General features: G+C 38.3%; 1 protein-coding gene across 3 annotated transcripts in view; it reads right to left on the bottom strand.

The window, feature by feature from the left end:
- The window catches only part of KIF16B (kinesin family member 16B), a 140,677-nt gene that overhangs the window by 56,503 nt on the left and 67,403 nt on the right, over positions 1-16,771 (bottom strand). For 2 of the 3 annotated variants that reach the window (XM_071422186.1, XM_071422205.1), the window contains exons 16-20: positions 13,699-13,781; positions 13,421-13,509; positions 7,130-7,162; positions 6,742-6,795; positions 4,097-5,452 (exon numbers count right to left, since the gene is read on the bottom strand). In XM_071422186.1, coding sequence (XP_071278287.1) covers positions 4,097-5,452; positions 6,742-6,795; positions 7,130-7,162; positions 13,421-13,509; positions 13,699-13,781 — 1,615 coding nt within the window. The remainder of the gene's footprint in view (positions 1-4,096; positions 5,453-6,741; positions 6,796-7,129; positions 7,163-13,420; positions 13,510-13,698; positions 13,782-16,771) is intronic. The other variant, XM_071422195.1, reaches the window with a different exon arrangement.

Genomic DNA, 16,771 nt, shown 5'->3' with positions numbered 1-16,771 from the left:
GCCACAGACCTTGAGTGTCTGGTGGAATTGGGGGTGCAGGCATTTTAAAAAGTTCCCAGCCTAAATTTTTTCACAGCTTTTCACAGCATGGTATTTCCTTTGCTGACCACTTGGTCTCTACTTTAGGCAAAGCCTTTTCTTTCCTTTTTGGTTTGCTTTTTTCCTTGGATCAGAGAAACTGCAGCAGCAACGTTTGAGCTGCCCTGACAACAAATTCTGCAGCCACTTGCCCGGAAACCAGGGGGCATCTGCTGGCAGAAGTGAAACAGAGTTGTCCTGCTCCAGCCCAAGCTGCTGCTGACCAACCCTGAGCCTTGGAGAGGACACATTTAGTGGCCTCAGTCCAGCTGCCATGCCTGCCCTGCTGTGCCTTGCCATGGGGAAGCTCTTCATCTGCTGCTGGAACTGCTCCAGGAGGCTCCTGCCTTCCCAGCAGATCTGATCTGGGGTTGCTCATCCTGGAGGAGGCCCAGGGCAGACAAGGCAGTGTCAGGGCACAGGTTAGACTTGATGATTTCCATGGCCTGTTCCAACCTTGCTGATTCTGTGACTGTCTGAAACCACCCTTGGAGCAGTTGTAGGATGAGCCCTGGGCCTCCTCTTCAGGAGCTCCAGCAGCCCAGGTCCCTCAGCTTCTCCTGCCAGCCCCAAAGCCCATCCTGTCAGCCCTGCAGAGCCTCTGCAGCTCCTCCTCACTGCCCAGAACAGGGAGCCCCAGAGCCAGACACAGCAGCCCAGATGTGCCCCCCTGGCCTGTGGTGTCTCTGCCACAAGGCACTGCAGGAGCCTGCAGACAAATCCTGCATCCCTGTAGGATGATCCTGTTCCCCAAGGGACATTCCCATGGTTCCAAGTCAGGAACTGAAGTAGGGAGTGAAGGCAGTGAGGAAAGGGCAAACCTTGTCACCACATCCTGCACAGCCTGAAGCTGTCCCAGCAGGTCCCTGTCAGGACAGGTATTTTAGCTCTGCCTTTTGTTTCACTGGGGTGCTGAGGTCAAGCAGTTCAATATCTAGCAGTTATTTTCTTTTTCCCCCCTGCCTACTGGCTTTCTTTTCTTTTTTTCACTTTCTGCTATGTCCCAGATTGCAAGGCAAGATGTATTCTATTTGCCACCTGTATGGCAGTTGTCTTTTGTCAAGTGGGCAGTTTGCCTTATCCCTTCCACACCCACTGCTCCCTGGGAGGGGGGGGGGAACTGTTGATAAGAGGCTATTGAGTGTCACTGCATGACTGATAAGAACTACAGCATCCCACTGGGAGATGCTTCACCCAGGGGGAGGAGCCAAGCATTCCTACCTGGATATAATCTGGAGATTCTGGAACACCAGCACAGCTTCTCCACTGGATTTCCCAGAGGAACAGCAGCTGCCTCTTCTTCCACTGGATCCTCAGAGGAATACTACACTCATTTCTACAGGATCCCTGCTCCAGCAGAACCACACCTGATACTCCAGGAGGGCTGCAGCCACAATTCCAATGGCACTGCCACCAACACCCTGACCCACAGGGTGTCAGGTTGTGTTCTGACTCTGTCAGAGTTGTTTTGGTTTACTGCATTGTTTATTTAATCCTTTTATTTTCTTCTTTATTAAAGAACTGTTATTTCCTGCTCCCATATTTTTTGCCTGAGAGCCCTTTAATTTAAAATTTATAGCCATTTGGAGGGGGTTTCACATTCCCCACTTCAGGGGAGGCTCCTGCCTTCCTCAGCAGGCACCTGTCTTTCCAAACCGAGACACTGCTATTAGTATTAATTTCTTATTGGTGGAAAGGGATTATTGGAACTCTTAAAGGAGTTAATTTAAAGGAGAATGCCCTGGAATGAGTTATCTCAAACCAAGACATCTGTAGGTTAAAGAATTTTAAGCTTCCATATTATTCAAACAAAAACATTGTACCTAGTTATGATGGACTTACACTTGAATAGCACTTTAAATGATTATTTCATTTAAACGTTTTCAGATAGTTAACACTGATCTGAACCAGAGAACATCATCACATAATGGGATCTAGATAAACAATAAGAAATATATATAATTCATATGCTTACTACGGCATCATATACTGTGAAATGTAAACTCAAACACAAGAGCAGTAAGTAGCCTGAAATGTTTAACATATTCTCATGTATCTTTTTTCTTGCCTCTACATTCACAAAAACATACTGAATTGAATTATTCAGGCCCATGGGCTATTCACTGAAAGACTTCAAAGTTTTATTTAGCAAGTGATAGAGGATTTTGAAGTAAACAAAAAAAAAAAAAACAAGGGAAAAAAAAGATAGAAAAAAAATCTTTTTACTTCCTTGGTATCTTCTCTAAACCTCAGTTTTCTGGCTGACAATATATTTTTTCACTTATCACACAACCCTATTTTTGTAGAACCTCCAGCTGTCTATAGCTCACTTCAGTCAAGTGAGATGCTTAGTGTAGAAAATGAGATTTTATGTTCACGACAATTATGGAAAATAATGGCAATTTCCACAAAATGATGAATCAGTATTGAAAATGCTTAACTAAAAGCCAGACAATGTAGCTATAAATGTTGAAAAAGTGACCTCTACACAGCCTATATAGAGCAATTCTTCTGATAATGGTTTAAAAGGAATGGAACACAGAAGAGCTCTTCAATCTGACTATAAGCAAGTTTCTTCTTTTAGGTGGTTTTTCCACATCTGTTTGAAGGGCTTATGAAAAAATATTCAGATAAATTAGTGAAATATTTAAAAAACATATGACAAATGCTACCTCAGAAAAAAACCACCTCCTTTTTTCACTGACAGTCACAGGTTTTAAAGCTCCAGTATAAGCAAATCAGGTAGCACATTTAAAAATGGCAATTCTGCATGTTTTCCCTTCTGCAGGGATTGAACACATTAATCTTGGTGAATTTTTGCTCAGGTCAAAAAAAAAAACCCCAAAATATTTCTTCCTCTTCTTCGACAGAGAAAGATCCTTCCCTACCTGGCTGATTTTTCTTCGAGCTTCCCATACTTAGGTTAAATGTTATGCTACAAGATATCTTGAGCATAACTGATGACATTGCTTCTGTGCCTAAAAGGGGCTGTCACCACACTGGGCAGTAGTAAAGCCTCTGTGTATTTTCCAATGAGCTTAAAAAGCAACGTCAAATTTTACATGGATATAGCTTATTTTTATTTTGCCTTGAAACCAGAGCTATTAAAAATTAAACATTTAGCCCCATTTACTTTTAATACCAGGAGGATTCAGTATATCACCAGCTGAGAGGGACAGTTGGTAGGTTTACTTTAACAGTCTCCCAATCTTGAACAAACATCTAACTTGTTACTAATAAAGAAAATGAAATGTTATACAGAAATAATTTTAGAGAAAAAAGTTGTTAGATGGTGCATTTGCTGTAAGGACAGAACATAAGGATGTCTGAGCTTTCTACATAGGTAAAACAATTTAAGTACTGTGATGGCTAATGCAAATAATATCCTGCTGAGGATGGGATAAGTATCCAAACATACCAGAACTCAATAAGTGAGCAAAAATCCTTTAAAAAGCAGTAGAGTTTCAGTTCTGGCTAAGCTACTTGAAACTCATGAAGAAACATAAGTACTGGGACACTGAACAAGCTGTGCTCTCAACATCCAAGGTATAAGATCATTCCCTATTGTATTTGCGGGGTGCCCCGATGAAGGCAGGAATGATCAATCTGTCTCCATGCTCTCAGAAGGCTAATTTATTATTTATGGTACTATATTATATTAAAGAATACTATACTAAAGAAAAAATAATGGATTCTTACTGAATGCTAAAAAGGATAATAATGAAAGCTTGTGACTCTTTCCAGAGTCCCAACACAGCTTGGCACTGATTGGCCATTGAGCCAAAACAATTCACACCAGAACCCAATGAAACAATCACCTGTGGGTGAAACAAACACTATCCACATGAGCAAAACACAGGAGAAGCAAATGAGATAAGAATTGTTTTCCTTTTTCTCTGAGGCTTCTCTGTTTCCCAGGAGAAAAATCCTGGGCAAAGGGATTTTTCAGAGAATGTGAATGCCACACTTCCCCTTTTGTGGACAGGTTCTGATAAATGGAAGGCACTGCAGCACTCACCGTTCTCGGTCCTGCTCAAGAGCTTTCTGTTCAGCTTCCAGACTTGCCTGCAGCCCTGCCTGTTCACCACAGCTGTGGTTCAAGGTGGCCAGCTTCTGTTTCTGCTCCTCAATTTCAAAGTCTATGGTGGAACGGCGCTGCAAAGCAGAATGCCTCCTTTCTAACTTAGCAACAGCTTGCTCCAGTGCCTCTCTCTGCTGCTTTTCCCTTGATTCAAGGATTTCTTTTTCCTTTTTCCGAACCTTCCCTTCCTGCCGAGCTACGTTGGCAGCAAACTCAAAGGTTTCTTGTAGCTGCTGCAGCTGATTTGTGCTAGCCCTATACTGGGCAAGCTGCTCTTCTTTTTCTTCTATTTCTTTCTCTATTTGATAGAGAGTATTATCTAACCCTAACAAGCCCCTGTCAAGGACTTCAGAAGCTCTTTGTTTTTCCTCCAGCAGAGCTGGCAAATGATTACTCTTCAGGTACTCAAGCTGGCGTATTTTAGATTGGAGCCTGTATTCCACTGGCTTTATCTTGTCAACTTCTTCAGCCTTGAGTATGGCATCCATAAAGTTTTCATCATCTCTCTTGAGATTTAAAGGTTCTTCATGTGCAAATTTTAAGTGCTCCAGATCTCTTTTTTCATCTGCTATTTCTTTTTCTAGGTGATCCATTTGTTGAATTAAATCTTTTTCCAAAATAGCCAGCTGTTCCAGCTGTTTCCTTTTAAACTCTATGAAATCATGCTGTGCTTTTTCTAATTCTTCATGGTTTTCATCACCTTCAGATCGGGCTTCCTTGACTCTCAAAAGAGATTCTCTGATCTCTTCAAGATTTCTTCTCTCTTCTTCTAGTCTTTGCACATCCCCTCTCTTCAGGAGCTCTATCATGACCTGCTTCTCTCGAAGCTGTTCCTCCAGGTGAGCCACCAGCATCACCTGTTCTCTTTCCTGTTCTTCAAGTCTCTTTTTTTCTGATTCCAGCTTAAGATACTGCTCATCTTTTTCCTTTTTCAGTTTTTCTAGTTCACGAAAAATCTGCATTTTCTCTACTTTTTCATTATGATTAAGTTCATGGAGTCGCTGCAACTCCTCTTTGACCCGGGCAAAAATTTCTTCCTGCTGCTTTTTCCTTTGAAGCTCTATCTCCTGTTGTTCTCTCAATCTCTCCTCTTCAAATTTTTCTTTTTCAGCCAGCAAATCCTTTAACCTGCTTTCAATGTGAACACTTCTTCGTTTCAGACTCTCCTCCTGTTTTCGGATTTGCAGCTGAACTATTTCTGTCTCTTTGCGCTGTGACTCCACTTCTTGCTGCATTCTTACAAGTTCTGCTTTGTCAGATTTCTGTTTTTCTTCCATCTCTTCTATTTGTTTCCTACAGTAAAACATTTGCAGGAAGTTAAAAAGGTTTAAACTAAGATTTTTTTACTATATATAGCCATTTATTTTTTCAATAGTTTTATTTTGCTACAGGTTAAGATCCTTCATTGCTTGGAAATGACAGTGCATGAGACAAATCAAAAAGAGATTCATATAGTCTGTATCAGTATAAAAAGCTGTGGATATATAAAGTTATATGAAGACATGCTATATAGCACTTATTAAAAAAATTAGACTGCATTAGTTCTGTAAAATCAAATAAAAATATTAATAGAACATATCCATGCACACAGTGCAGAGTAAATATGTTGGTTTTTTTTTTTACATACATATATTCTCATGCACAAAAACTTGTATGGAAGGACTTGATTAGCAATTTGCCTCACCAAATTTAAGCCAACAGATGAATTAAAGCAATGTTTTCACTTTAGGTAATTCAAACTGAATTACTGATAAACAGAATCTCTCTTACTTGAGGGTTACCATTATCCCCATAATACAAGCAGAGACAACCTGCAAGTCAACTGGTTATTTTGCCAGAAGTCAGAAGAATTAAAGTACAAGCAAATCTATTTCTGCACAATCTGAATTCAAATTCCACCAACATAACAAAAAGCAATAAGTATCAGTGATCCTGTGTTCCATTAGTTGCTGAATAGTATCTGTCAGTGCTTCAGGATTTTTCTGAGTTTACTTCACTTAGTCCAACTGCATAAAGAGCTCTATCAAAATGGAGCACACCATCTAAAGCTGAGAAGGCTGAAAGGTTTTCAGCTTTTGAATCTAATCAGTGCTGAGATCTGTAACAAGGCACAGCTATCACTTCCACAGTCTCAGCAGGTATGATGAGCCAAAACAATCAACTCAGTTTGCCAGCTTATAACAATGCTTTCTTTTGAATTTCAAACCAACTTCCACATAATGTTCTGAAAAGCATGATTAGTATGCCCATTCCACACCACAGTTAGATATGAGAAAAGCAAAATGTAACACATGAGTTTCTCCTATCACATTTCAATCCAAAGACAAATAAACCATAAAAAAGAGATATTAATTAAGAAGGTAATTTGCCATCTTTTAAAGAAAAACCATGAAAATAAAGGGCAATATAATGTATCTGTACAATCTACCCACTGTTCCTTTGCTAAATATCAGTTAGCTCCAATTTAGCTACTCACGATTGTTACTTGCTGAATAACACTGTGATTCCAAATTCATGATGCAAAGGAGTTTCTAACTTGTATATACACACACACACATAAACACCACAGAGAACAACGTTACCTTTTACTTTCTAATTTTTCAAGCTCCTCTCGTTGCTGTCTCTCAAATTCTAGCCTGATTAAAAAAAAAATAAAGAATACAGCAAAACGGTTGTTTTCTGAATATCACAAAAATAGGAAGACATGATGCAATTTTCTTTCTATTTAGATAATAATGATACAAATGAAGTTTTGTAAGACTACTTCTTACAAGAACAGAAAATATTCCTTCATTAAGGTTACAAATTAGGTAACATGCTGACACGAGTATAAATAGAAAAAAATTAATTTCTGGGGAAAAAGTATTCAAAAAGTAAAGTGAAGCAAGACATATAGATGATTAGCATAGCCTCTGTGAGTTAACTACATGCAGACAAGGCAATCAATACACAGAAATGTAATTTCTCTACCTTAGACAGATTGGTCCTTTTACAGGGAAAAGACTGCCATGGGAGGCAGGGGGAAACAGAGGGATCAATTGAGAAAGGAATTGATAGAAAAAACATATTAGCAGGATAGAATACTTTAAAATCAACAGCTCTTTGTTTTATTGGAGGTTAAATTGGTTAGATTCATAGAACATTCATCATATTACATCTCAGAAGAGGAATTCAAGTAATTATTCTTTCTAAACATTTTTCAAATGCCAATGACAGCTAAAGTAATTCTCTTCATCCTATGGTTTATTAACTTATCCACTTCTGAGAAGGGAAAGGGCTGCAAAACTACAGCAGTGTGTGCTAATAATTCTGCCACTTCCTTCCAAGCAAAAGAAAAAAATCCCAACCATTCCTAGGATGTAATCAGTGGGGGTTGAAAAATCCCAAACAGCATATTCAAGCAGAGAACACAATTCAAACCCATTCATTTAAAACACATTGAGATTTTAATGCATTTAGTTTGACAAGGTTCTGAATAAGCATGGGAGAGCAGTTTATGTAATTTTTTTAAATATCAGCTTTTATTACAGCTGTACACAAGTATTTTTCTTAATTTCATTTGAAAGATTTATCTGTCATTTAAGGAAATTTTTAATAACAAATACTAAAAAAGCAGAAAGAACTTATGGATTAAATTACTCAACCAAATATACCCACATTCAGTTATTTCAGGCTTGTCACAGCATAAGGACATGCAAGTTAGTGAAGCAGTCCATAAATACTGAAAAAATGCAAGACTGCCCCATAAGTTAACTTCAAGTTTTTTATAAACTGCAGTTTAAGACATTGTCACCACAACTACACAGACAGGCTTCTAAAACTAAGGAATTTTTAATGTTTCTTTTTAAAGTCATAGAAATGCATACAACAAAAAGAAACTGCCCTTGGAAATATGCAAATAGTACACTAATAATCTACCATTTATAAAGCTATTGTAAAAAAACTGTGGTTCATGCACATTCAAGAAGCATCTTTCTAATGGCTGCAATAGGGAAGAATGACTACCTTTACAAATCCTGTATTTCATTTTCCCCTATTTCTCACAAATTCATTTTAACAAAATGTTTTCTACAATCCTTAAGTGATTAGCCAATGTAGATTTTTAGACCCAGATCCAGGCATTCAAGCTTTCATGTAACTGCCTCACCAAGAGTCCCATCACATTTGAACTTTACAGCACAAGGATAGATGGTGATAACCCAGGGTTTTTAATTTGATCACAACTGCTGCAGCAGCAATGCTGCACAAATCCACAAAGTGGATGCAAAATGCACAGAGTGCTGAAAGGGAACAAGCAGCAATCTTGGGGGCTTTCAGGAAGCAAAAACTTAATCCAGTGGTTAACATGTGCTTTGGGTTTTCCTTCCCCCCTTTTTTTTATTAAAGCTATACCACAAAATTTCTCCCTTTGGCTGTGATCTGCTATCTGAAATTCAGAGCTTTTAGCTATCACTTCTTACCTAGGGCTTGGCTGATAAAATGCCATAATTATTTCAGTCCAAAATAATACAGACCCTGGGGAATATAGCTCTGGCTTGTGGAAATGCAGGTTTCCTTTGGGCACTATTAGATGTAGAGCATCTTTGCTTAGACAGTTGGCAAAGAACAATTTGACTGTATTCCCCTGCTTGGTTAAGCCACAATGAAGGAAAATGTTAGATCAGCTAACATAACATGCAAAACCCAGAGCAAAACCTTTTGGTGTTTTGACTGTCCTATAAAACATATAATTTGGCAGATATATTTTTTATAAACATAAAAATGGTAACTAACTTTTGACTGAGATCTAGTACAAAGGAAATCAACCAGCACAGCAATCAGTCTGGTATACAAACAGAGCAGTGATTATAAATTCTGTGATCTTCTCTTTGAGGAATTGTCCCTAAAACCTTCAACCATGGCATTATGACAATCAGTTTTACCTTAGACTGAAATGAAGCTGGAGGTGCCCAAAAAGTTGTTCATGAAAAAGGAGTGAATTGTGCAAATCTGGTTCTTTTTTCAGTGAAAATGGTTCTTCCCCAAAGAAAAGTATGGATCATTACCACTCCAGTCAACAGCCTCCAAATACAACACTGAGGTGTTTTAAAAATTCATGTTCAGTACATTGTAGACACTAAATACCTCTGTGAAGACAAGAGTGTCTGCTACCTGGAGATGCCTATGGTGGTCAGAGCTCCAATGAAGTTATTCACAGTATCTCCATTCTCTAAGGTGCAACCTCTCCTCTGCAGGGCTAAGAATGATTCCTTAGTCTTCCTTAGCTGGCTGCCTATTTTCTTAATATATTTAGGAACTCACCACTTTTGAGACTTCTGGAATATTTCCTTCAAACTCATTGTGGGCTCAAAGTTATTTCAGGACAAAAGAGAATTTGGAGAGGCAGGACAGGCCTGACTGAAGTAACCTTACTTCTCTAAAAAGCTACTACAAAAAAACCCCTCAGCATCACAAAAGAAAAAAACTAAAACCACAGGGGCTATAACAAATCACTGTCAGTTTTATGAAGCACACATGCAAGACTGATGTTTTTGTGTTTAGTCTATCCTAATAAAAATCTTTTTCACATAACCTCTATTCCCTTTATTCATGTGAGCACTACTGTGAATAGAAAAAACATATTAGCTTGAAATTAAAAAGAAACACACAGATATTAAAGACTAGAATCTACTCTTTCTTCTTTTGTAGATCTACCACAAAGGAACTTAATCTGATCAGTGTTGAATTAAATAGACACCATTTTCCTGGAAAGTGTGTCATATCTAGTGATAACAGCAGTGTAGATAAGCTGCAGAGAAATGAAGTCAGCTCTACAAGCACAGTACTACAGCAGCTTAATCAGATTGCACAAAAGTGCAATCTGATACTGCAGCTGTTTGGAAAGACTAAGTACTGGCAGGACTACAGAGATGTTACAATGCTGTTCAGTATGCCAATTAATGAGATTAGTAAAAAAACAAACCAAATCTCCTATACTAAACTGTCAGAGGCTGAAGTAGTTCATGCCTCAAACACTGATTAAAAGTTTTGCTTGTTATAACAAAAACTGCAGAAAGAAGCTACAACCAAAGAAGCCTCCCTGAAGATACCTGACTGGACTGTAAGTTAAATTACTAAAATTAGATAAAGGGAAAACCCATTCTTCAATCATCTCAGGCCTAGGAAAAAAAACAAACAAAGCTGAAGGAGAGGAATGCATCCACAAGAAAGCCAAATGCAGGAGATATTCTTCCCTGGCTGAGTTTGGGGTGGGAGAGAGCAGAGCCTGTAGAAGCCAGGTTTACACAGACTCCCCCCACCCCAAAATCATGCAGGGGGGGTGGAGGAGGTTTCAGATGCAGCCTCTGGTCAGAGGCACTGAACACCCACCCTCCCAATACAAACTGGCCCAGCTGTGGAAGCCCCAACCCCCCAGGCCACATCCATGGGACATTCACATGGCTGGCAGCTGAGGGGGTGCCATAATCCATCAAAAACCCCCCAAAGTGCCCCCCCAGAGTCATTCCTTGCACTACAGGGCTGCACATGCTGCCACACAGACAATGGCAAACTCCCCCCCAGTAGGGAGGTGCCTGGGTTTTCCTACCTAGCCTGAGTGTGTGTCAACCCACTGGATTCTATGCTTTTTTTGGGGACCTTCAGCACCAAGAACACCAGCTGGAGAGGATCAACAGAGCATCACTGGGATCCATGGAGTGGTGATATTTTCCTTATTCTGTCTCTCTCAAGCCCTTTCTGTCCCCCTCCCCACCTAATTTTTTATTTCTTTCTTTCTCTCCCTCTCATATTTACTATCAAATAAAAAACCCCATACTATTGTCACCATTTTCACCTTAATTCAGGCAGAGGCACTTCTAAGAACTTTAGTAACTGGATCATGAAATAAACCCATGACAAGACCAAGGTTTCTCATCAGTAGTTTTACAGTTACAGTATCATGTAGATAACAAAAAGTTCACAAATGAAATCTTCTACATAAATCTACATGCAAAATTCTATTTTATCCAAAGCTCATTATCTGAAGCAGTGTTCCATGACACTAGATTAAAAACAAAGACTGAGAAGAAGTAGAAAAAAGAATTCTGCACATTAAGCCAAAATTTTATGCAACAAGATAGTTTCCCACATATGGGAAATCAACAGCCAAACAAAAAGGCATAAACAAGAACAAATCACCCATCTGAAAACACTGTTAAGGACAATGCTGGCTTTCACAGGAAGCAAGATCCACCATGTTGATCTCACAACTGAAGGTAATACCCCACAGGCTCTTCTGGCATTGATTCCACCAGAATCTTTATTGCAACCTACAAAAGTTGCAAATTTAGCTACCCCTTTAGGTTATTAATACTGACACTGGAAGGAAAGGCTAAATTAACAACAGACAGAATGCTAGTCAGCCACAAAAACTGCACAGAAAAAACCCAAAGGGCCAGCTACTGAATCTTGGCCTGCACTGGTGGTCAGCAGTACAATGTCATGTTGAGAGAAAATGATACTCCAATCTGTTGTGGGAAGCATTGTTCCTGATAAAATAAACAAATAAACAATCCCCAACAAAGTAGATTTAATGCAGGATAATCTTTTCCATTCTGCACTTTTCCAGAATGCAAGATGCTCTACCCCACTTCCCAGGTACAATTACCCTGCCTTTGATAATCTCATTTAATGCTTCATCCTGACTGAACACAGTCACCACTAAGAAGAATAACCAGCACAGCACTTGCTTGGCAATATTCTTATCTGGAAGTAGAGAGTTTGGAGTCTGCTTTATTCAAAACATATTTAATTTGCATTTATCCCAGCCCCATTACCCTGAAAATAACACCTTCTGAACAATTATCTTTTTGTGACAACTTCACCGCACAATCAGAAAAATTCCTCTGCTGTTTGAAAAGGAGATGTTAAAAAAACAGCATTAGCATCAACATAAACAAATTGAAAATTGTCAAGTACCCCAGCCTAAGCTGAAAAGCTCCTGTTGCCTAACTGCTGTCCATAAAGATGTATCAATTACAGAAGGTGTTATCTTCTACTGATCTGTAGAGCTCTGTTTCTGGTGGGGTTTTTTTTTTATATAAAAGGAAAAATCCTCTCTGTAAGGCATGAATTTGGCATTATCTGAAGACAGGAAGACTGCTTTGGTTGGGAAATCATTTTTAAGCTCACCTTCAACTGGTCCATACCATTATGTTTTGCTGTAAATCTGAGAGACTAGTGAGGCAATGCTGAAACAATCTGCCCTACTCTATGCTGACTGCAGAGTTAAGGTCAGTAGTATCCAGGATAATACAAGTATTCATAACAATATTATAGCAGAATAACATCATCAGGCAGGGAAAAGCCCAAGACAGCTCAACAATAACCAGAGGTAACAACAGCCAGGACCCCAACTCACCAAAAACATCATACTAGCAACTGTCACTGAAAGTTTTTAGATTCAATTATTTGAAAAGCTGAAGAAATAGGAAAATATACTTATATTATGGGGTTTTTATCTTCTTTATCATCCCTATCTGAAAATAGAATGTCATTTATTAGCAACCAGTTCACAATCTTGAGATCCCTGTAACTAGCTCAGTAGCAAAAGAGTAACAGTCACATTTGAAGCAGTGTTACTAAACACACTCCCTGAATTCCAGACATTCTTTAACTACAAGTTATTATTACCTGTCCAATCTTCCTAAAGGATAAAGAGAGATTCCCAAGTAAAAGTTGGGAATACAGCTGCACTATCCAAGGATATAATTCAATTTACAGTCAATTTTTCAAAAGCACATAGGTGGATAAATTGCCTCATCTCATACTCAAAACACAGGCCCTAGCTATGGAAAAAAAAATTAGAACAAAACACCACCAGTTCTCTCTAAGTCACTTTAGGATCAGTGAAAAAAATCACTAAAAACAGCTCCTCTACCATAAGCATTCTATGTCATTGTAACTGCATAATAAAACTTTTTTCCATATTTTAATTTGGCCACTTACTCAGATGCAATGGCAGAGAATACAAGACATTCATTGCTCAGCCTTTTTATGCTTGTATTGGTATTATATGAACTCAAGAAATCTTAATTTTCAGTTCAAAATGCGTTTTTCTCAGGAAAAATAGTTAACTCATAATTCTGAAGAAAAAACAGATATAACATTTGCCATGTCATTATTTTGCTGAACTGCTTTAGTCATAATGCTTCTGGAACATTTCAAACAGCTAAAGTGAAGAATAACTGGAATTATAGCAACTGTGTTTTAGAATATACTCACCCTGGATTATAAAGCATAACTGCTGACAAATTCTCACAAGATTTAGAAAGATCAGTCATAGACAAGCTGAAGGAAGATAGCAGTCCACTCTAACAACAGACCATAAAATAAAAGTATTAGACATGCTTACAAACTCTTACTTTGATGAAATATCAACTAAAGTACATGAAGCAAATGAAAGAAGGCATCCTACAACAATCAAGACATATAAGACATATTTATGCTAGAAACAAAATTGTGAAAAGGTTTAAATTTACCAAACACTGATTTAATCTCACCTTTCTTTTCTCTCTTAGCTTAGCAGCTTCTTTAGGGTGGTTAAAGCGAAACATGTTGGTTCTTCCAAGTAATATAACAGCACCTGATGGAAAAACCACACACCACTGACTCACAACATTCTGCAACTGAAAGTACCTTGTAATTTTTCAGACATGCAATGTGTAAGCAAAGACTTCCATTAAGCAAGAACTAAATGAAAATGCATTTTGGCAAGTGTTTTACCATGCAGAGTCCCAGCTACCTTAACTGATGCATACAGGGTATTCTTTCCTCTTCCTACTTCAACAAAAATGAAACCCACACATGTTCACACACTGCATGAATGTGACTGACTCAAGGTCAGTCATGTTCATGGGGCTCAGGTAAAGAATAAACACAGGGAGAGGAAGCAGCTGCCCCAATTTGATAGCCCCAATCTATATGCTCTTTAACACTACTACTTTGGAAGCCACCAGCTGATGCAGATTTAACAGGAACATCCATAAATGTGAGCAAGAACAAACTTGTCCATCTGCTACTGATCACTGGTCAGGTTTGAATCCAGCTACACTAAAAGCTCCAGATTTCCATTATTTGCACTCTCACATTTTTCTTCTCCAAGTGGAACACTGAAGTTTACTGTTTGTTATTCAATACAGGATTATTAGACTTTAATACCCACCAGCTATTTTCTGATGGAAGAACCTTGAATAACTCATATTGCTCAATGCACATCTATTATTGTATTTAATCAGTTAAGGTATAGTAACAAATAAAGAGATTCTGAGTAATTCTTATATTTTAAAGACAATGGTACCAAGATTAATTAATACTTCTTCCCTACTAAGAAGTATATTGTCAGTAATGTCAAAACATGGAAGTCTCCCAAGTTCACCACCTCAGGTGAATCAAGCATTTATCTGTCAGTCAGTACAGAGCAATTTTAAAAAGGACTCCATTACAGTCACAGGAATGCAGAAGGAATGCTTCTCTTAAAATCAGCTTAATTAAGAACATCAACTCAAAATAGGTGATCCAGTCTTAGCAAATACATGGCAAAAAGGACTACAATCACTTCTTGCTTTCTACACAACACCTCAATTTTGGATTACATTTGCGGTTTACCTCAGTCAAATCTCAAAAATAATTACCTTTCATAAATCTGTATGAAATTCCTTCAGTTGCTTTCAAGTGAGGATAAAAATAATTAATTGCAAACATTTGCGACCACTTCACTAGGTGGAAGCAACGTAAATAAATTAATTAAATTTTCAGCATTAATAGTTACAGATATGTGTCCCTAACTTCATAAATTTCAAGGAAGACAGAAGAGAGATACTTAATAAGAAGCACATGAGAGTCAGTCCTAAATGATGGGTCATTTGAACAACTCCTAGATTTCTCTTTTAAGTACAGAAGTGTTGACAGTTTGGCCCAAACCCCTGGAAATGTGTTCTAAGGTGAGGATATATTTAAGGTAAATGACAAACTAATTGTGAATGTCAACTCAATTACCTTAACAAAAACACCACATTAGCAAGAATTTGCAAATGATAGAAGAAATCCATAGAAGGACATGGCAATTAATTACCATGACTCTTATTATTTTTGAGTTCCATGATGGTCTAAAAATTTCCCACATTTTCAAATGAACAGCTATTAATGATGAACGGAAACATTTAAATATATCAGCACTTAATCAGTGTTACCTCAAAGCAGGTATTTAAGGACCCTGGCACTTCATGCTGTGAGACTAAATGCTAACCCAGCTGAGATAAATAGATTCCACACAAGTCCTTAAACTAGTGTTATCATTAGTTTTGCACACCTAATGTCACCTTCCTCTCAGACTCAGTCTCCTTACACACACAAAAGGTCAGCTTAGGCAGCTGCTTTTTACAACTTAGCAACCCTAGCAACCCTTTCCCCTTTGAGTGGCAAATTTTTGCCTAAAGAAATTTATGAGGGAAAAAAGTCATTGTCACCATCATATTTTCTGAAAAATCCCTTCACCAGGATTTCTTCTTCTGGGAAGCTGAGAAGCCTCAGAGAAAAATGCAAACAATAATTATCTGATTTGCTTCTCCTGTGTTTTGCTGCTTTGGAAAGTGGCTTGGACATTGTTTACCATCTGGTTATTGTTTGATTGGTTTCATGTGAATTGTTTTTACTTAATGACCAATCATGGTCCAGCTGTGTCAGGACTATGGAAGAAATGAGTTTTTCATTAGTATCTTGTTAAGCCTTCTGTCTGTATCCTTTCTCTATTCTTTAGTATAGTTTTAGTATAGCATAATACAATACAATGCAATATAATATAATATATTATATTCTGAGAACATGGAGTCAGATTCATCTTTCCTCCCCACGACTGGGGACCCTGAAAATACCACAAGTCATGTTTCCACTTTTAGCAGTACAAAAATCAAGTTGTAATATGCATCTGAAAGAGGGAAATACCATCCAAACTCCTACTTTTTTCTGAGGCACACTGAACATTCTGCCTGTAAAATGCTGCAGGATATAGAAAAGATGATTCATCACAACTCAATTTTTATTGTTTACAGTGTTATTTCCTATTAATGTCAATATTTCTGTTAGGAATTTATGCTTAGATTTACTCAAACCTAAGACCAAGAGGGCTGGGCTTTTCTTTTTCCCCTGTAATAGAAACAAGCACATATGCCTCTCATTTTGCATGAAGAAATAGGCACTAAAAAAAAAAATGAGTCAATGTTATCTCTTTCCACCTTGCTTTCTGCAAGCAGCCTTTACAGAAGTATTTAGAGTTAGAGTTCAGAAAGGATGCAAGACTCCCCTTGTTTAACACTGAGTTCTACTTTTGTTAGCCTAAGCTTACACTGAAATCTTCTTTTCAGGGAAGTAATGTGAGATTGTTTTTCAGCACCTGAGCTGTGTCACAGCCTCACTCCTAAACAGGTATTTTTCAGTTCCTTGCTAAATGGGAAGATATTCTGGGTGCTCCTGGAACATAAAACATGGAGCAGCTCTCCTGCAGCACTCACCAGCTCACCTGTCAGTCAGTCCTTTCCAGGCCAACACAATGTATCTTTGTTCCCAGCTGTCCTGGCT

The sequence above is a fragment of the Agelaius tricolor genome, unplaced genomic scaffold (genome assembly GCF_023055355.1).
Source record: "Agelaius tricolor isolate 1412-34295 unplaced genomic scaffold, bAgeTri1.0.p SCAF_1, whole genome shotgun sequence".
NCBI classification, from domain to species: domain Eukaryota; kingdom Metazoa; phylum Chordata; class Aves; order Passeriformes; family Icteridae; genus Agelaius; species Agelaius tricolor.
This window is presented reverse-complemented; position numbering and strand designations above follow the sequence as displayed.